Consider the following 21,959-nt stretch of genomic DNA (forward strand, 5'->3'; position numbering starts at 1 on the left):
ATTTTTCTGGATTCCTTGAGATATCCTATAGAAAGGATAATATTATTTGGGAATAGAGATATGTTTATTTTTCTTTCTCCTTTCTTTACTTTTTCTTGCTGCCTGAACTGGCTAAATCCTCCAGTATCATTTTGAATAAAAGTGGTGAGAGGAGATATTCTTTGTTTGTTCCTTACCTCAGAAGGCATTTGTTCCTTATCTCGGAAGGCATTTAATCTTTAAACATTAAATATCATTGTCACTGTAAGTTTTTTGTAACCATTCTTTCAAATTAAGGAAGTTCCTTTCTCTTACAAGATATTTTTTTTAGATTTTATCATGTAAAGATGTTGAATTTTGTCAAGTACTCATGAAGATTTTGTTCTTCACTCTACTAATGTGTCATATTATATTAACCAATTTTTAGATGTAAAAATAATCTTGCGTTATAGAGGATTTTTTTTTTCAGACTGGGGATGGAACCCAGGGGCATTCTACCTCTGAGCTATATCCTCAGCCCTATTTTGTACTCTTTATTTTGAAACAGGGTCTCACTGAGTTGCAAAGGGCCTCACTAAGTAGTAGCTGAGGCTGTCCACGAACTGTGATCCTCTGCTTTCATCTTCCTTAATACTGGGATTATAAGCATGCGCCACCACACCCGGCAATATTCTAGAGAATATTATTCTAAAATTAGCCAGTCTCAGAAAAATCAAGGATCACGTGTTTTCTCTCATATGTTGAAGCTAGAGGGAAAACAAAAATAAAAAGGGACTTTACATGCCGGGCATGGTGGTGCACACTTGTAATCCCTGCACTTGGGAGGCAGAGACAGGAGAATCACGCAGGTTCAGAGCCAGCCTCGCTGGCTTGAGAGAGACCCTGTTTCCAAATAAAAAATATAAAATAGGTCTGGGAGTGTAGCCCGGAGGTAGAAGGGTTTCCAGGAACCCCAGTACCACCACTAAAAAAAAAAAAAAAAAAAGAAGAAAAAAGGGACTTTACATAAATGAGGAGACATACCATTACCATTAGAATAGTGAAAAGGAAATTGAGGAAGGGTAGGGGAGAAAACAAAAAGGAAAATGAGGAAGGAAACAGTTCAAATAATGCTTTGTCCCCATAGGAAGGTATCATTGCCAACCTTACCACCTTACAAGTATAGGGAGGGAATCGGGAAACGGGGTGGGCTGTGGAAGGAAATACACCAAGTGCTATGTCTATTTATGTTTGTATTATTTTGAGCCTCACTATGATGTATAATTACACAGTACCAATAAAAGCACAAAAAATCTTACATTTATAGGATATTTCTCACTTGGTTATATATATCATGATAAAAATATATATTTTATATGTTGTGGAGATTCATTTCCTATATTTTGCTGAGGATTTTTGTATCTATATTTATGATGGGTATTGTTTGCTCTTACATAGCTTTCTCAAATCTAGAGGAGTTTATACATTTTTGGATGATTTCAAAATAAAGAGAATATTTCTTGACATGTGGAAACTACATGTCCATCAGTGTTCATCAATAAATTAAGTTTTAGTGAAACATGGCCACCTTCACTTATTTACTTATTGTCTATGGCCATATTCACAGTTTGTAGCAAAGAAGTTGCCACAGAGTAGTTGCAACAGGTACTGTATGGTCTACAAAACCCAAGTGCTATTTACTTAGCACTTGCAGTAAACATTTGCTAATCCCTGGTATTTATTATTGCTCAAAAATTTTCCATGCATTTTTGCCACTATAGTGACTTCCTTCCTTCCTTCCTTCCTTCCTTCCTTCCTTCCTTCCTTTTTTCTTTCTTTCTTTCTTTTTTTTTTTTTTTTTTTTTGCGGGCCTGGGGATGGAACCCAAGGGTATTCGACCTCCAAGCTACACCCCCTGCCCTATTTTTTTTATTCTTTATTTTGAAACAGGGTCTCACTAAGTTGCAGAGGGCCTCACTAAGTAGCTGAAGGTGTCCACAAACTGAAATCCTCTGGTCTCAGCCTCCCAAATGCTGAGATTATAAGTGTGTGCCACCATGCCTGGCTGTGATTTCTGATTAATTACTGGATGTGTAGATGCAGCTTTATAGAGATTTGGGGTGGTGTTTTTTTTTTTAAAGAGTATTAATTTTTAATTAGAAAGGCAATCAAGTTGCCAGTGCATCTCCTTTATGCTGCCGAGGGAAGGTCTATAGTTTTGTCCTTAGTCCTAGGACATAGCCCTTACTGCTAATGACAAAGGTTCTTATTTCTAGGGTCTCTACTAATTGTCTGTGGCTTACCAATTTCCTGCCATGGCTCAACCTAAATTCCAACCTCTATCCCTACCCAAAAGAATGGAAATAAAACTACCAAACTAATGCATGTGTGTCTGTGCTCAGAGCTGCATAATTCACAATTGCTAAACTATGGAACCAGCCAAGATGTCCATAAGCAGATGAATGGATTACAAAACTATAGGATATATACATAGTTGAATTTTACTCATCCATAAAGAAAAACACAAGTATGTCATTTAAGGGGAATGGACAGAACTGGAGAACATTAGGCTAAATGAGATTCGTCGGTCACAAAAAATTAGAAATCAGATGCCTTCCCTAATATGCGGAAGCTATGGAGAACATGGGTCACAGGAGGAACTCTAGACAAAAAATAAGATACTATAGATGAGCAAATAAGGTGACCTAACTTAGGGGGATGGGGGGAGGGAACAGAGAAATTCCCTAATGTACGTGATGTACATTAACAAGCATATAAATGTCAATCACTAAGCCAAACATGAGAAGGAGGGAGGGGGAAGGAAATGGGGTGGGAATTGGGTAAAGGCTAATTGGCTGATGTGTGCATGTATACCTCTATCATCTTATACTCCATTAAGATGTATGGCTACAATGCACCAATAAGGAATAAAAAATAAAAATAAATAATAAAAGTGCATTTTATGTCAAATCCTTTATATAAATTATTGCTAATCTGTATTACCATCACCATTTTTATAGATGAGGAAACCGATGCTCAGAAAGTTTAAGAGAATTGTCTAAAATTAATCCAGCCAGTCAACACAGCTAGAATCAGAACTGAGATTACATTATACCCAATTTTTATCAAAACATTATGTCTACCCAGCCACCAAGTCAGTATGTCAATTATGAACAAGAGTTACTACAATTTCCCCAAAATTTACATAAATACTTTTACTGCTTAAATTGTTTAGAGGGAGAAGTTGTTGAAGTTATCAGCTGAAAATGACAACTGAGGTTTATGTGAGGATTTTCCTTTCCTATACACAGATAATTGATAACTGATTATAATATTTAAAAACAGAGTTTCTGGGGCAGCCCTTCCTTCCTTCCTTCCTTCCTTCCTTCCTTCCTTCCTTCCTTCCTTCCTTCCTTCTTTCCTTTGCCCTTCCTTCCTTCCCTCCCTCCCTCCCTCCCTCCTTCCTTCCTTCCTTCCTTCCCTCCTTTCTTCCTTCCTTCAGATCAAAGCCAGGGCCTTGCACATACTGGCAAGTGCTCTACCACTGAGCTACAACCCCATTCCTCTACAGATATTTTTGCCAATTTTTTGAGATATTGAAATTATACTGATATATTTAAGGAAACGGACATTACTCAATCAGTTGCTTTACTGAATATGGCAAGCTTCCTGTTGACAGAGACATACCATGTTATTGTAACAATGATTTACCATACTGTGCTTTTAGAAACAAAACACTTTGCAAATAATACAGAAATTTCAACCTATCAAAATGTAGTCTGACCTGAAAAATTAGCTATTATTCACAATAACTAATACTAATCTCATTCCCTAACTTTCCGTCTCTCTGAGTAAGAAAGGTCATTTATAACCTGTAAACAATATTCTGAGTTTAACCCAAAAGACTAAGTTTCCAAGATGCAAAATAAAAAATTACATAAACAAGCAGAAACATAGTATAAAATGTGTGGACAGTCTATGAAACCTGTTGTCTACTATTTTCCTGCTTTGTATATATTTTTATAATGATTAATACCATTTATAGACTGTCTTCCTTGATCAAAAGTGCTCACTGAAATTCTATGCTTTGATATTTTATTTATTTATTTATTTATTTATTTATTTATTTATTTATTTATTTATTTGTGTGTGGTGCTGGGTATTAAACCCAGGGGCATTCTACATCCAAGTTAATGCTCCAGCCTTATTTTGTTCTTTTATTTTGAAACAAGATTTCACTAAGTTGCCAAGAGCCTTGATAAGTCACTGAGGCTGCCTTCAAACCTGTGATCCTCCTGTCTCAGCATCCCAAGTACTGGGATCTCAGGCATGTGCTGCCACGCCTGGCTCAATTCATTTCTTATATGCAGGTGTGAAGACAAATCCATTCTATTCCTCTCAGATTCCTTCTCTTCACAAATTTCCTACCTGTTTTGCTTAGCTCGCTTCTATTCTGAGTTCAATTATGTGAATCAAAACTCTAAAGCTCTATCATTGTAGATGCCATGTATTTAGTAGTGTGTATGGAATAAATTCAATCAGAATTAGGAGAAAGAAAAATATTATGAGAGTGGCAGAGGGAAAGTGTATGGGCCACTGGGCATTTGTAGCAGCACAGGCAATTCTAGGCAAGTGTTCAGCATTTGGGGGAGAATCATCAGTCGCTTTTGGACCAGGACTCTGAAGCTTTTCCCTATACAATGGACAGGTGCAGTCTTTGCTAAACAAATTAATCAAAATGCCTGGTGACTCTGAGGTCTGAAACTGAGGCCAGATTCTACCCTTCCCTACATGAGTGAAATGCTTTCAAAATGAGCAGGATGGAAGGATAAATAGCTGATTGCAACTTCTTCTTTCCCAAAGAAACCAGCAGAACCAAGATGTGTCTTAAGAGATACTCAGGTGATGTAATAGTATAAGTAGAAGAACTCTGCTCAGTGAAATTTTGCAATAGATCACATCGTCAACTACACTGCTCAGGAAGATGTAAATTGAGCAGTATGACCCTGGGACCCATGTGCCACTAGAGCAAAACTCCATAGAGATCTTTGACCTACTGCTTTATCTCCTCTCCTTTATGTGGTACTGGGGATTGAACGCAGGAGCATTCTACCTCTAAGCTATACCCTAGCCCTTTTAATTATTTTAAATTTTTAAACAGAGTCTTGCTAGGTTGCTGAGGCTGGTCTCAAAACTACATCCTCCTGTCTCAGCCTCCCAAGTACTGGGTTTACAGGCAAGTGCCACCATGCCCAGCTTCCCCCCTTCTTTTGATAAAAGTTTGCGGGGTGTGTATTTTGAGATCAGGGAGTCAAACAAGACTCTTATAGCAGAAAAAGGAAAGTAGGACCTCCCTAAATCTTTTCTGATTAATTTAATGTCAGATACATTATTTTGATATACTGACACTTCTTTCTTTCTTTCTTTCTTTCTTTCTTTCTTTCTGTCTTTTTTCTTGGTACTGGGGATTGAATCAAGGGGTGTTCTACCTCTGAGATTGACCCCCATCCTTATTTTACTTTTTATTTTTAAAAGGGACTCACTGAGGTCCTGAGACTGACCTTAAGCGTTCAATCCTTCTGTCTAAGTCGTCCAAATATTGGGATTACTGACTCGCACCATTGTGCTCAGCTCTATGGCGGATCCTTTGGTCAGTATTTTTATTTGCTGGTTTCTAGAGCATTTAGGTTCAGTGATGGTATCAGCTTTTGTATGAACAAAGGTTCCTATTAAACTTAGGGCAATTAATTCCCTATTCTGAAATACTGTAAACACATATCATGTTTCATTGCAAGATCCTTATCTAGGCAATCTATATGAAGGAATAATTGAATTCTTTCTCCTTTAACAGTCAATTACTAACTGGGATCTGGATCATAGGTATAAGAAATGCCTAGGACAGAGTCGGTTTCCTTTGGTAGAAATATGATCCCGTTCAGAGCTAAGATTTCTGTGGCAGACACACAGCATTTCCCCTGTTGGAAGTGGAGGACCTTGAAGGAGCCATGAGGCTCTTCTGCTGGATGGCTTATCTCTTACAGCATCTTTGGGAAAAAGACATGAGTAGTCCTTTTGCACAGAGAACTTCTCAAAATTTAAGAAATTGCTTAAGGATTCTTTGCTAGTAAGTTTCACTAGCGCCACTGAAACTCAAATCTGTTTACTTTCTTTCACAGCGTGCTACATTGCCTCGAACTGAGACGTTTGGGGTTGGTTGGATTTGCCTTTCTTAGATCCCCGAATGGATTCTTAATGATAAATAATTCCTCTTTCCATTTCCCCCAAGCCTATCACGGTGACTGTAGGCGTAATATTTAGTATACTCAATTTGGGGTTTTAATCGGGCCAGCCCTTCACAGCGTTCTGCCGCTGTCCCGGGCCGGTGGTGCTGGATTCTGCAGCGTCCTGGCAGGCGCGAGGAGTCTCCGCCATCTCCTGAGAGATGCTCTGTCCTTGGTCTGCTCCTAAAACCCAACGACCAAAAGACAAAAAAAATCGCCATAATCACCAGGACATAAACCACCGGCCTCTGTGGACCTGGGGAAGAAGAGGGTCGGTCCTTTGAGGCCCCTCCGAGCGCCCTCTGGCGAGAGCAGAGCGCACAGGTCCCCGCCCCGGCCCCCGCCGCCGCCGCGGCGCCCCCGCCCGGCTCTCCAGGTTCACTCTCGGGCTCTCACTCCGAGAGACACAGACGGCAGCTTTGCGAGCGAGCGAGCCGGAGAACGGGCTGCAGCGGCTCCAGCAGGACTGACTGCCACTGCTCGCCCGGAGGGGAGGCGAAGCCGGAGCCCCATCCCTCCTCCGCGGGCAGAGCCCGCAGCTCCACGCCCCGCGCACACCCTTCGCAGCCACTTGGCGGGGCGTGCCAGGACTTGGGTCGGCTCGGGAAGAGCCAGGCGGCCGGGGATCCAGGGTGCGCTCGCTCTCCAGCTGGCTCTCCAGCTCCAGCTCGCGGGGAGGAGGGCGTGATCAGCCGGTGGGCGGTATCCCCGGGGCTCCCCCTTCGCAGGCAGCACCGGCGCCGCTCGGCCGGGTCTTCTGCGCGTTCCCGGGCCCGAAGCGGGCGCACGATGCGCCCGGCCGCCTTCTGATCGCCGCCGCGCCGCCACCTCCGCCGCGATGATCCCCCCGGAGCAGCCGCAGCCGCCGCTGCAGCCGCCGCCACCGCCAGCGCCGCCGAACCATGTGGTGACCACCATCGAGAACCTGCCGGCCGAGGGCAGCGGCAGCGGGAGCCTGTCCGCCTCCTCCCGGGCCGGCGTGCGCCAGAGGATCCGCAAAGTGCTGAACAGGTGAGGGCGCGCGGGCCAGGGCGCGGGGCACCGGGCGGCGGGCGTCCGGCCCCGGAGTCCCCTCGGGCTCTCGGAAGTGCCCGAGGTCTTTGGGGACCAGTCGCGGCCGGGGGAGCCTGGGGAGCCCGGGCGGCGCCGCGCCCCACGCTCGCAGAGAGGCCGCAGCAGCTTTGTCCTGCGGGCAGCCCCCCAGTGCCGCTGCCCGCGGGTCCGGGAGCGAGTTGGCGGAGAGGCGGGGTCTTTGCGCCTCTGCTGCCCTGTGTCTCTGCACTCACGCCTCGCACACGCGTGTGCCTCACTTCTTTCCCTTTCCCACTCACATCCCAGCTCTGCGCTCTGGGCACCGGTGGACATGGCCAGGGCGGAGGCGGGAAGGCGCCAGGCTGCGGAGGTGGCGGGGAAATCGCCGGCCTCGCAGCTGCCCGCATCGCCCCGTGGCTCGGACCCCTTTCCCAGGGCGTGGGGCCGGAGGGGAAACAGCTTCCACCTCTCAGACGCCTCCTGACTTGTAGCAGGGTAACCCAGGCTAGAGGCCTGCGCCAGACCCATGCAAAGTGTACAATGTTGCGGGAAGCGTGTAAGCAGGAGGCGCCGGGTTATTCTGAAGCTGGCTGAAGCCAAGAAGATCGCCTGCGCCTCCAGTGCTGGAATCTGCGTAGTGGATCCATTGAGGACCGAGGCGTTTTAGAAGGAGGCTCCCCGGAAAACATGAAAATGCCCCCTCCTCGGGCACCCCTCACTCAACTGTAATGTGGAAGGGACTTTTCCTACCTGAGTAACTTAAAACAGTCGGCGAGATGACATATTAAAAAATCACGTACGAGTGGGGTTTGTGTTTTGTTTGAGTGAGCCTGCTTGCTTTTCCATGCATATAGGGGTAACCCTTCCGCTCGCTCTGTTCGTACAGGTTTGTGTGTGGCACTATTTGGGGGCAGCAGAGATTTCCCAAGGAATTCACACCGAACTGTTTGGGGCTGATAGCTCCGGGGAGAGCACAAATATGTATAGAAATAGGAGCTTGGCATCTGGGGAGTGTGGTTTAATTTATTTATGGCAAACCCCAGACCATTCAAGAATCTCTTGCGAAGACTTACCGTGTATAACTTACTTATGAGTACTTCTTCATGCTTTCATTTATTATCATAGAAGAAGAAATTCACCCTTCAGTGAGACAGGAGTTAGTAATTGAAAGTCAAGTCTTTCCTGTCATTTGTAGCTTAGCATAGTACGTTCCAAAATATTACATTTCAATAATAATGAGTAAAATAAATCGAGAAGATGCTGGCTCAGTACATATCATGGGGGGTTCCTGTTCTTTGTGAATACCTGCAGTTTTAAGCAAAATATTTTTAATCATTATTTTCTGATCAAACTAGAAAACAGTTGTGCCCTAGTTCATTGGTCTCTGTTAATTTGTAAGTTATTATCGACTCTGTGCAGGTGATTTCTTGGCAGGATGACAAGATCACTGCAGTGGGCTGGAGGAGACCTGGGTGGTCATCGTGCCTTGGCTCCCAGCTAGCCATGTGACTTGCCACAGAATCATGTTTTCTCTCCTTGGGTCTAGATTTACTCATTTGCAAAATATGTTTAGTGATGCTTGTCTTATCTCCCCTACCATGAATTTGAGAACAAGACAGTATTGAAGAAAACACTTGGACGAGTAGAAAACTCCACATTTTTTCACTTATTCAACCCTCACTTGGGAGAATCTGTGGAAGCAACATAGATTAATGAAGGGGAGGGGAGGCGCAGCATACCATGGATAGAGGTTTGCGCTTTACTAAGCCTTGGGTAACCTGTACATGAGTTGTACTATTCCCCGTGTATAAAGAAGAAACTTAGACATAGGTTGGGCTAATGACATTTTTTCTTAGGTATAGCCATAAATGGAACTCTAGGATTAGAGCCTTTCAATTTAAACAAACAAACAAAATACCCACTTATTTGTCTTTGAAGTTCTCCAGAATTTTCAAAATCTTATCTTGTATTTGGCAAATGACTTGACCTTATACTTAGAGGATAAGGAAAAATATTTCTCTTGTGACAGACAATCTTTAGTAAAAAGACTGAGGAACATGGAAAAGCTGATGGGATCATTTCTTTGGCATGCAGATGAGCTTGGCCTTTGTGCCAGGATTGTGTCCATCTGCGACATCATTCACAGTGGCTACAGAACGCCTGGGTTCTCGTGTAAGAGTGTGAAGGAGAGGAGATTGTAGAGCTTAATCTCCTCAATATCTCCTCAAGATCGACTTACCTTTTGTTTTCCTTCTTTTTCAACCCCCTTTTCTTCTTTGCCTTCTTCATTAATTCTCTTTCTCTCACCTGTGTTTCCCTACCCACTCATTGTTTTAGTTGTGTCCTGGCACACAGCAACTTAGTTCCTAGAAGGATCTGGTTCCAAATCCAGAAGCTAGGACTCAATATAAAATGTCCATCCAACCACTGGCATGCAGATAATGTAGTCGGCAGCGTTCTGCTCCTGTGAGCTGGCAGGGCAGTCTCCTCATGGTCCCAGTGGGCGATGCCCGCTGTCAGTGGTTACTCTCCTGCTGGCTGAAAGGGGCAGTACCGAGGAATAGGATGGCGTGTTGAGACCAGGAGGGGGACACTGGGAGCAGGGCAGCCCTGGTGAACTGCCTGCCCTGGGTCACAGCTACCTGCCGACCCAAAGGAAGATGTACAAATAGCTGTGCTAGGGACAGGTAAAAAGAGAAGTACCGATTCATAATTAATAGAAGGTACTTGCTATCAAAAGCTTGGAATGAAGATGTAATGTTACCTCAATAGAATCTACCTTACGTGATCCAGAATTGTTTTACTTCTTCACTAGAGCACCATTTCCTGTCTGTATACTTTAAGGGCTTGTATTTTGTATTGTATTTTGGATATATATATATATATATATATATATATATATATATATATATATATATATATATATGGTGGTACTGGGGTTCCTGGAAACCCTTCTACCTCCAGGCTACACTCCCAGACCTATTTTTATATTTTTTTATTTGGAAACAGGGTCTCTTAAGTCAGCAAGGCTGGCTTCGAACCTGCGATCCTCCTGTCTCTGCCTCCCAAGCGTGGGGATTACAAGCATGGGATACCATGCCTGGCTATTTTTGCTGCATTTTGTGCACAACGATTGGGGTGTCTCACTGATGGCCAACTCTTATGTGAAGCAGTTAGATGAGAATATGCTAACATCCAAGACTTTGATGGAAGAGGAGGTGCCAGACCATTCTTTCTTAAGCAGTTAATGGGATATATTGCATTCTTTCCCAAAATTGTTTTGATGATGGAATGTATAAATACAGGATGATTTAAATGCGGGGACAATTACTCCTTTAATTCTAAAGATGGGAAATAATGTATCTATTCAAATAAGAAATCAACACGTCAAACTATTCTTCACTTATTTTTTAGAGTGGAATAGCATATATTACCCTTCCACAGGTGAGCAAGATACAAGAAGCACAACAGTTGATGATCCTCTCACAGAAACTGCTGTTCAAGTAGATTGCTTCAAAACATATAGGTGTGGTTATTGATCTATATATTAAAATGCCCAGAGATTCTCTCTAAAGTGATTAGTTAATGAAATGTCTTTCAAAAACAAGTGCTACTTATCTGTGTTTTGCATATGTGTGCTTTTACTTCTTTTCCCACTTGGAGAATTATTTTCGGTTCTTCATAAAAGTAACCACAAATTTCTAGTTTTGATATGCTTTTTTCCTAATAAGACATATATTGGATTATCTCAAGTTATGAAGGGTTTTCTACTTTTTGAATCTCATAGTGGGGATGTTTAATCATTAGACTAGAAACTCTCATGACCCTAGGTCATCCATTCATTTGATTTGGAACTTATTTCCATCTTACTTGTAGATTTATTTTACTAATTAAAAATAATGCCTGAAACATTTTTGGATTGTAAATCAAGGAACATTCTAGACAATGCATAGGAAAGTTGGTGGCAAGCCTATCTAAAATCAAGTGGGAAAGTCATCAAGTAAGGTGAGCTAATGTGTATACATAGCCTCTCTGAGTCATTCATAAAATAGAACATTGTCAACCAGGGAATGGCTGCCAAGAAATATGGTTATGCCTAAACTAGGTATTAGAACTGATTGATGGTGGCATATTACAATTTAGATAATCCTTTCTTATCAAGCGAGAAGGTTTTTGTTCAGAAATTGCTAGTGAGGTTCTTCCTTAAGCTGCTCCTTCTAACAGATGTCAGAACGAAAAGCAGAAGTTCAGCTTGTAATGAGGATAATTGATACAAAATATTCCAAATGGAACCGGATGGTGTGATTAAAAACAGACATTTCTAAGATCAGTAGTAAATAAAGGATGTCTGGAGGAGGCATTTATTTTTAACTAAAAGGACAAATTTATGAAAATAGAATAAATGATCATCTAGTATACTTGTATTTATGCATAATGCTTGGAGAAATGAATGTTGATATTAAAGGGTTGTTTTACATTGAATAAGGATGATGCATTTTCAGGTAATTAATATGTAATAACAGAGCCATGTCTTTTATGTGATTTTTTCTTTGACATTTTATTTTTAAAAATCCTGAAGTACTCTAGGACAATCATAATAAATGTCTATTTTTAACCATAAGCTGTTATTGACATAGGTGGTTAGGAAATTGAGCTAGCTTCCCCTATAGTTCTAAAGTTACTTAATGCAATAGACTTGGTTTTAGTTTGGCTTTTTCATTCAAGTTCAGGCCAATGAACATTCACTATACATTGTTCAAACACATTAACTTTTAGTTATGCTGCTAAAGAATGATGAGTAGGAAGTCAAACTCTAGTAGACATATGGAAAAAGATCCATAAATATTTGGCATATTTCTTGACTGTCAGTGTCACATGAACAATTACATGTTCATTTATTCTTAAGTAATTGCTGTGCACTGAACTCTCTTACTGAAGGCATGTATATGCAAAAATTATTTCTGAACTGAATGACCTAAAATATAATTGGAACATGCCTATGATCCCAGAACTTGGGAGGCAGAGATCTGAGGAACACAGGTTTGAGGCCAGCCTCAGCAATTTAGGAGACACTGTTTCAAAATAAAAATAAAGTAGGGCTGGGAGTATAGCTTGGAGGTAGAATGCTCTTAAGTTGTTTCAATCCCTAGTACCAAACCAACCCCCCCCCCCAACCAACTGATCAACTAACCAAACTAACTAACTAACTAACTAACTGGTGCATTTGGCCTGTGCCTTACTATTTAAAATGAAACATCCATTATCTGAATTGGTAACATAATACCTAATGATGCAGTCTAGACACTGTATCATGTAAAGAAATTGTTCATTGTGCAATTTATACGGAAGTTATTGTTCTGATGTTTTGGCTTTATACAGGGACTACATGAATGTAGAAGAAATTTCACAGGGAATGCCAAGAAGAACAATAAAAATAAGTATGCTTTAGAAAATATCTTAGAAAAATGTCACAACTCAATCAGTGGATACATGAGTCCAACTTGTTTACATATACTGTTATTTCATTTTTAAAATGTTTTTCATTAAATTTATTTTTTTCTCACAAATATCCACTTTTTTTTTTTTTTTTTTTTTTTTTTTTGCGGGTCTGGGGATGGAACCCAGGGGCATTTGACCTCCGAACTACACCCCCTGCCCTATTTTTTATTCTTTATTTTGAAACCAGGTCTCACTGAGTTGCAGAGGGCCTCACTAAGTAGCTGAGGCTGTTCGCGAACCGTGATCCTCCAGGTCTCAGCCTCCCGAATGCTGGGATTACAAGCATGCGCCACCACGCCCGGCTACAAATATCCACTTTTAAAACTCTGGGATGATGGAAAAAGAATATCTTAAGTATTATTTTGCACATGAGCCACCAATTCCTACTATATTTAATTTTTAAATAAATTAATTAGGTAGATCTGTTACAACTGAAATAAACAATAGATTTTTTTTTTAAACCATATCATACTAATTGTATCCAGATTTAGAGTGAGAGGGCTACAATTCCTAATCATCTTTGACTCTGAGAAAGAAATTCTGATCTGTCAAAGAAGACAAGTCCCCTTTCTGGTTCATTTATTGATTCATCCAGTCAGTCTCTTATGCAATGAATATTTATAGGGTGACTATACTATGTTGGGCTCTGGGAGGTCACAGGGTGACCGTCACAGGCTGCTATGGCCACTGGGTGCCATTGGTGGAGTTTTTATCGTTATCTTTTCAATATAACTCATCAGAGGTAGCGTAAATAAAGTAGAAATAAATGTATATCACTTCTCAAAATTCCACGTTCAAGCTCTCTAACAAAAATCCCTAGAAGTTAACAGTTTCACCTTTAGGAAAGCTGCTCAAGGAAAAAAAAAAAAAAACAAACCCATGAAATGGCTTGAAGTGCACACAGATTCAAGCAGCAGACCTTTCTTGTTGAATACAATTGAGTTTGTTTCACTTGGGGCTTCAAAACAAAACAAGAACAAGATCCAGCCACTAATGTTCATCTAACATCAGAGTATTAGAAGAAAAAAGGGGAACAGATTTTAATCCTTTTCTACTGTTTAGGGTGAGCCCTTCAAAGCTTTTGTCCACGTTAACTGAAGAAAATAGAGTTTTCTGAAAGTATTAATGTGCCCACTGCGTTGCATAGACATGTTTGTGTGTTGCAGATAGGAGGGCTTTAAAATATGACTATACTGTAAGGATGAGTTGGTGGGGGTGCTGGATACTTGAGTATTGAGTTTAAAAAATGCATTTAGATAATAGTTCTAGTTCTTAAATTTTATTTGCATACATTTTATATTAAAAATCATGCTGTATGTTATTCTCCTAATAGCAAATGTTGTTATCATCCTTTTCTAGGTAGGGAAATTAATGTGGTCACTCAGTTTCCTGCTTTGGTTAGACTGCAGAGGAGAGATGGTAATAGGCTGGAAACAAGGCAGGAGGAGTCTGGGTGGCATTTGCCCTTGGCCTTGAACGATGGGTAAGATAGGAACGTTTTTTTTTCTGGGTGGGGGATGAACCATATATGGAAGAGATTGGTGGAAGAAAAAAGTGACTAGTTTGACAGTATTATATATAGGATGTAAATAAAGGGTAGTAGAGTGAATTACGGTTAGAATTGTGGGATGGGAACAGATCATGAAAAGCCTTAGATGCTCCAATAGGCAGCTGGACTTAATTTTATCAGTTATTATTATTGTAGGTTATTGATTAGGGAAACATCATCAGAGAGGTGCCTGGACATGATATTCTGCAGGCCAGAAAGAGAAGGAAGGGACTGAAGTTTGGGCATCAGTTAGGGGCCCACTGCAGTTATTTAGGAAAGAAGAGCTGGGAGTCTGAATGGAGCAGAGGCAGCCAGGATGGCAGGGAAGTGCTGTGATTTGAACATACCCTGGGCTGGGTCTGGAGGACATAGATTAGAGTGTTTTAGGGAAGACACTCAGCAGTACCTGGAACATAGTAGGTCTTCAGTACTTATTTGTTGAAAGGTAACTGAAATCAGGAAAGAGATCCACTCACTAGGGCTAACGGGGCTTCAGGTGCTTAATGAGCTAGGGAGACAACCAGGACGACAACAGTTACTCAGAGTGTGGTCCTCCGACCTGTGCCAAACCCCAAATTCTGACTAGACTGTAATAAGAACAGAAATCAAGACTAAACATTTAGAAATATCTGTACCAGTTTGACAAAATACTTCAGTGTCTTTTGTTCTAATATTAAATTGAGTCTGATTTTGGCCATTTCATTTTTTCTTATAACTGATTTTTATTGTATTTTACAGAAATATTAGATGGAATGAATTGAAAAACAAAGCCAAAGTCTGGAAAGCTCAGGCCCCAACTGTGTGTCTAAGTGGGAGTAACAGCTGGATTCTAGGAGCACATCTGATCGTGGGCGAGAGAGTCTTAATCATGGGGGTGTTAGGCTAGTGCTTGTTAAGACCCTACAAATATGTGCATTAGAGCCAGTAATGTGGAGTATTATGGCCTGGATCTTAATTGCCTCCCAAAAGCTAGGTGCTAGAGGTGTAGCCACCAGCCCATTGCACTATTAAAGGTGGTGGAAACTTTAAGAGGTGGAAACTAGAGGGAGGAGGTAGGTCATTGTAGGCATGCCCTTAAACATGATATTAGGACCCCAGCCCTTACCTTTCCTTTTACCTCCTGGCCACCACGAGATGAAGAGTTTTGTTTGCCATGTTCTTCCATTCATGATGTGTTGCCTTGCCACATGCATAAAAGCATCAGGATCGAGTGTCCATGGACTGAAACCTATGAGCCACAATAAATCCTTGCTACTTAAATATTATCTCAGGTCTTTTGTTACAGCATTGGAAAGCTGACTGGCACATAGAAACAGTAGGGTAAGCCTGGCAAGTGCTACAGTAAGTGTTAAACCCTCAGCCAGATGGCCTGGAGTTCAGCTGGAGCGCCTGCCTTGAAGGGTCCCCTTGGAATATTAAACAGAAAGACTGCTTAGAAACGAGGGGAGAGGACGGCAGTCCAGATCTGTGGAATGGGCTGTGAGTGGAAGGTGCTACCTTTCAAGAATCACACAATTCAGGAGAGCAGATCCTTGGTATGAGTGACTGAAAATGGTTACCTGGGGTAACCCTGATTCCATTTCACTTCAAATTCTGAGAAGCACAGAATATGCACCGGTCAGCCATTCAACAAATAATTACTGAGCCAGGTGAGAGGCACAGGCTAGATGCTGTAATTCTTCAGGGACCAGGACAGAAAAGAGTTTGACTCATACAGAGGACACATTCTATTGGGAGGAGCAGGTGATCAGCAAACACACAGGGCAGATATCCAGTAGTAGTACATGGTATGGAGAGAATTCGAGTGATGTGGTAGAGAGGGGATGGGCAAGACTTTAACCTGGGTAGTTAGGAAAAGCCTCTTGGGTGATGGTGAACCTGGGACCAGACTGACCAGAAGAAACTGGCCACTGGAGAATCAGGAGTAAGATTGTTACTGAATCCTGGTACTTGCCCCAATTTGCCAAATCAATTAATTTGGAAGAAGGAAAAAGAAATTTATTGATCTGCTAGCAAGTCAGAGAAACTAGTGAACCTAGGAATTCAGGAACAAGCCTAGATTCTTCTGGAACAAAGGAATCAAGTCTCTTTTTAAGAGTTAGCTCTTCTGGGTCATGCTGGTGTCTTATCAGAAGGGGCACAGGTCACATTTTGAATCTTTTTGAGTCCTTATTCAGAGTGGGGGTCAGGGTCTTGGTGGGGTATGTATCAAAAGGGGAACAATTTATATTTAAGTTTTCCTTGAATGAGTTTTTATTCAGATCCATAAGTGCCAGGTACTATTCCATCAGTAAATGGATAAGGACATGTCATTTGTTGACCAGCATGAAGGGACAGGGGAGAACAAAGGAGTCCCCCAAATGTCAGCTTTGGAACAGGCTGGCTGTTAGGTACCAGGGTAGGAAGCAGGGAGTGTGGTATTGGAGAAGATCAGAGAGCCACTTTTAGATGGGATAGGGAGAAGAAGTGGAAGGTTTTAAGCAGAGTTATTATTGGGTAAATGTTTTGAACAGACCACTATGGCTGCTGTTGGGGAAGGGTTGTGGGAAAAGACGTGTTGAGGTTGGACTGGCCAGTAGCAGTGGGGTGGAGAGATGTGGCTGTTTTGGGGAGTGATTTGCATTAGGTGTGGAGTCCTTGTGCTGGCTGGGTGATTTGTTGAGGCCGCTGAGGGAGAGAAAGAACAATTCCCACTTGGGGCATCTTGAGGAATTGGTGGGGGACAGTACCATCTTTCTCACAAGATGAGAAAGAGTTGGAGATGGACATGTTTAGGGATGGAAAGTCAAGAGTTTACTTCTGGCAAGTTAAGTTATAGATGTCAAATGAGAGCAAAAGTGTGGAATTCTGGGGAGAAATAAGAGCTTGGAATTTGGTCTTGGGAGTTGTGGTCCTGGCTAAGATTGCCCAGTAGCAACATGTAGATGGAGAAGAAGAGGGGTGCCAGGAACCATATGGGGAGCAGGCCAACCCTCAGTGTCACACAGAAGAGAGGGACCCACCCTCCTGGTGGAGGGGTTTGAGTAGGGCGGAAACAAGGGGAGTGCTGTGTCTGGAAGCCAAGAGGAACATTTGTAGAAGAACAGAGGCCATCCATTGTGCTTCGCCTCAGCACGTAAGGAAAGGGTGGAGAGATGACCAGTGGCTGGGCAACACAGATGGCCTGGGGCCCTGGCAGGCACAGGCTCAGAGCAGCGGTGCTGAGGGGAACCTGGAGGGAAGAGTTCTGGAAGGAATGTGAGGTGAGGGTCAGAACACCACTGTTGGAGGTTGTGTCTCAGCAAGGAACACAGGAAAGGAAGGAAAGGAAGGAGGTCTTTTTTTTTTTTTTTTTTTGATGGTACTGGGGTTCCTGGAAGCCCTTCTACCTCCGGGCTACACTCCCAGACCTATTTTTACATTTTTATTTGGAAACAGGGTCTCCTAAATCAGCGTGCGCGGCTGGCTTCGAACCTGCGCGATCCTCCTGTCTCTGCCTCCCAAGCGCAGGGATTACAAGTGTGCGCCACCACGCCTGGCAAGGAAGGTCTTTTTTAACAACGGGTGTGTAGTTTTTTTTTTTGTGTGTGTGTGTGCGCACATGCATGTGCATGCACACATGCTGATGGAAATGGTACATGAAAAAGGAAAAACTGCATGTGTAGCAAAGAGTGGGATAATGTCAGGAAGGAAGCTTCTAGAAGGTTCAGATCTTCAGATCCCACAGAGGGGAAGGGCCAGGGCACAGGCTGTCATAGGAGAGCAGAGGTGGAACAGGGCCTGAATGAAGCTGATTTGGTAGATTTGGCTGTAGGAATGGAAGGCAACTCTGGTCATGTGGCTTCTCTTGCTGGGTGACACTTAAGGCATGGATTTCAATCATGAATGAACGTTTCAGATGCTGGAGGAGGTGTGTAGGATGTTTGCAAAGAGGGAAGTAGGAAAGAATAATTTTGAAGAATCAGAAGATAAGCATACTAAAGAAGGGGGTTATGTGTAAATTTGACATTTGTGGTAAAATGTGGTGTGTGTGTGTATGAGGGGGATGTGGAGCAGACAAAAAGCTTCTGCTATTTAGAATCTGCCTTGAAAAGGGTTAACTCAAAAAAGAGATTTGGGTTCACACAGAAACCAGCACGTTTGTGAATTCAGGTGTGAAGAAGCAAGAAGCGTTGGGCTGGGGTGAGGGGCTGCATAAGGATTCAGGTCCTGATTGTACTTGGGAGTGGAAGAGAGAAGAGGAATTTTACTTAAGAGGTCGATTGGAGATTTTGTGCCTGGGTCACTGGAGGGGTGGCGTCCCCATGAGAAGGTGGTACATTCTCTCAGGCAAGTGTCAAGTGGTGGGAGCTTCAATTTTCTCATTTATAAACCAGCTAAACTAATCCTAGTTCATTTCCTATTGGATGCTTGGGATTTTTAAATGAAATAACACTGGGGAGATGGCTTGGAAAGCTGCCAAACCCTATGCTATTGTTATCCTGGTCACAAAATTAGGAGAGCCTGGGTTTCTGTGGCTTTGCGCTGTCATTGAGGCTGTGATGCATCTGACCTGTGTCCTCAGCACCAGTCACTGGTCACTTGTCTTATGAGCCTTGTCAGAGTCTCAAGTGAAACCCACCCATCTATGAAGAAAGCACAAGGCTGTTTATGTCAATGTGTGTGTGTCTTAAGCTGGATGTATTTTTTTTTAAAGAAAGTGTCCTCTTGAGAAAGGGAACAGTTCAAATAATGTTGTATTTATGTATGAAGGTATTACGACCAATCTCAGTCACAGGTACCAGGAGGGAAAAAGGGAAAGTGGGGTGGTATAGGGAGGGAAATATACCAAGGGGTGTGTGCCTGTCTGAATGTATCATTTTGAATCTCACTATGATGCATAATAACAGTGCACCAATAAAAGTGTGTACATATACAATAAGCGTGTATACATGTATATGGAAGGATGCCTTCTTTGGGGAAGACTCACGCTGCACCATGCTCCTCTCTGAGTGATGGGGTGTGGGCGGTACCTGTGGTGTGTCAAGAACAGTTGAACAGGCTTCAGGAAGGGGTTAGTGGCTCTTGAACTGGGCGGGTTTCATAATGAGTGAGGGCCTGAAAGGCTCCTTGGAGGCCGGCAGCAGGGTGGACAGAGCGGCTCAGAGGGAAGGGACAGACCAGCTTTAATGTGCTAATGAGGGGAAGCCCAGATGCCTGGCATCAGTGGAGGTCTTTGTGAGCCCAGTTCCCGGGCTGGCTGGAGTCTCTGTCCCTGTCTGCCTCTCACTGCAGCAGGAGGAACACTGCGCTTTCACAGGGCCCTTTCCTCAACAGACAGCCTCACATACTGCCCACGCTGGCCGGCGGAAAATCCCAGGGTAGGCCCATGGCTGGGTGGAGGAGGGGAGCAGGGAGGCCAGAGGAGGCAGACCCGGGATGATCTCTTCTGGAGGGTGTGTGGATCAGTGAGCATTAGAAAGGATGTTTGCAGCTTCATGGAATGAGTGTCCCCAACGGCCAAGCTTGGCCAGTAGTGTTCAACCCAAAGGAGAAAAGAAGCAGTTGGAAATAGTGGGAGTCAGTTTTTAACTCGTTGTGTGGTAAGACTGAACCATCGCAATAACCCGCCAAACACAACCTACCCCCATCCAGTTAGGGCTGGAAGGAAACTCACCTCCTGGTTATTGCCTTCAGGGATGGGTCCCGCCCCACAGGATGGAAGGGCTTAGAGCACCCACTGGGTGGAAGCAGGTCCTGGAAAGTGCCTTGAAATTGTATTGTACAGCAGGAACACAGTATTTGCAAAGACTGTAAATACTGTGAATACTGTAAAAAGAAAAAAGTATTGTACTGCTCCATCTGCTGATGGAGAGCTGAGTAGCTCAAGCACTCCCAGGGTCTTAGTATTCACATTGCTATCTAAGAGACTGATCGTGTATCTTCAGGGAAGGAAGAGTTATTTGCTCACAGTTTTCCTTGGAGGTCTTGGGGTTCATGCCACGTGAAGCTGGGGGTCATGGATCTCAGAACACCACAGTGGGAAGCAGAGAGGGGGGAGCACAGGGCTTCACCCTCACATCATGGAGACTGGAAGATAGAGAGTCAGCAAGCAAGGGGAGTTAAAGACACAGCAGGACCCCTAAGGCTGCCCAGGGAGTCACCTTCTCCAGCCACAGCCTCTCAGGTTCCACCCAGATAGATCCAGAGAGTGGATTTATCTCCTGATGAGATTGCACCTCTCAGGACATAACATGAGTTTAATGCATGAGCTAATAGGGGGCATTCTACCCCTAACTGCTGTTGTTTAATTTTATAATAAAACCGAGGGCCAGTACTATCTCTGGCAAGATGACTTCTCAGATGAGATATATGAATGAACATGATCAATTCATAGTATCCTGACCTTTTCTTTTTCTTCTACCTTTTCTTTCTGAATCTGTCTAGGGGTATATATATTTAAATGTAATATATCACAAATTACATATATGTTATTTCCCAAACACTGTATATTATTTGTAATGAGTCTCAGTTTATCTACCTGTGTTTTTTTCTCTCTCTCTCTCTTTCTCTCTCTCTTTCTCTTTCTCTCTCTCTCTCTCTCTCTCTCTCTCTCTCTCTCTCTCTCACACACACACACACACACACACACATGATAGGTTCCCATTGGAGTTATTGGTTTCTCTTATTTAATGATAGCCCCTAAATTTCCATACTATGTCTGTCTGTCTGTCTGTCTCTCCCTCCCTCCCTCCCTCCCCTCCCTCCCTCTCTTAGGTGAGGGGCACCCAGGGAGAGAGAGCTCGGAATTGGTTCAAGAAGTATGATTTATTTTTAATATGCTTTATATATATTTTGGAACCACACTGAATAGGTATCACCTAAGAAATAAAAAACATTCAGTATGGAATCATCTGTGAGCTAGCTATATCTACAAGAGTAAATGTGCTTATAGAACAGTCACCCCATTTTCTCTCTTTCCCTGAGCCACATCTGGTTTTACTATAACATTTCAATTCCAGGTGACAGTGAGTACATTTACTTGGCTTAAAATTTGACTGTATTTTATCTCCTCTGACTCCAACTGATGGTGTGATTTTAGTACTTTCAGGCAAAGTCCTTTTGTTAATTAAAAAATTGGCTTTCATTGTTCCTATTTATTTCTGGCCCCTAAGGGGATACATGCTTTTGGAGTTGGCCATCCCTATTGCAAGCTAGTTCCTTTAAAATCTACAGAAGTATAAGCAATGAGGTGGTGCTTGCTTGCACCAGCTTTATTGGTCATTTGCAGCTCTAATTCTGATAAATAGACTAAATTGTGGCCAATGTGAAGAGAACCTAGTTCTTTCCTTCCTAGCCCCAAAATTAACTACAACCTGAGAATATGCTTTCAGAAATGGCAGGAGAAAAGAAGAAAGCATTATTTAGAGTGATGTGTGCATATATGACTCTATCATCTCATACCCCATTAAGATATATGACAACACTGCACCAATTTAAAAAAAAGAAAAAGAAAATACAAAAGAAAGAATCATTTAAAATGCAGCATTAGCCAGGCGTGGTGGCACACACTTGTAATCCCCGCGCTTGGGAGGCGGAGACAGGAGGATCGTGCAGGTTTGAAGCCAGCCATGCACGCTGACTTAGGAGACCCTGTTTCCAAATAAAAATGTAAAAATAGG

General features: G+C 42.8%; 1 protein-coding gene across 1 annotated transcript in view; it reads left to right on the forward strand.

Annotated features, from left to right (window-relative positions):
- Positions 1 to 7,077: 7,077 nt before the first annotated feature.
- Positions 7,078 to 21,959, forward strand: part of SLC35F1 (solute carrier family 35 member F1) — a gene marked incomplete at both ends in the record, with an annotated part of 422,151 nt that continues 407,269 nt past the window's right edge. The window contains one exon of the mRNA XM_080699714.1: positions 7,078 to 7,250. Within this exon, the coding sequence (XP_080555840.1) occupies positions 7,078 to 7,250 (173 nt within the window). The remainder of the gene's footprint in view (positions 7,251 to 21,959) is intronic.

The sequence above is a fragment of the Muscardinus avellanarius genome (genome assembly GCF_963383645.1).
Source record: "Muscardinus avellanarius genome assembly, chromosome: 8".
Taxonomy (NCBI): domain Eukaryota; kingdom Metazoa; phylum Chordata; class Mammalia; order Rodentia; family Gliridae; genus Muscardinus; species Muscardinus avellanarius.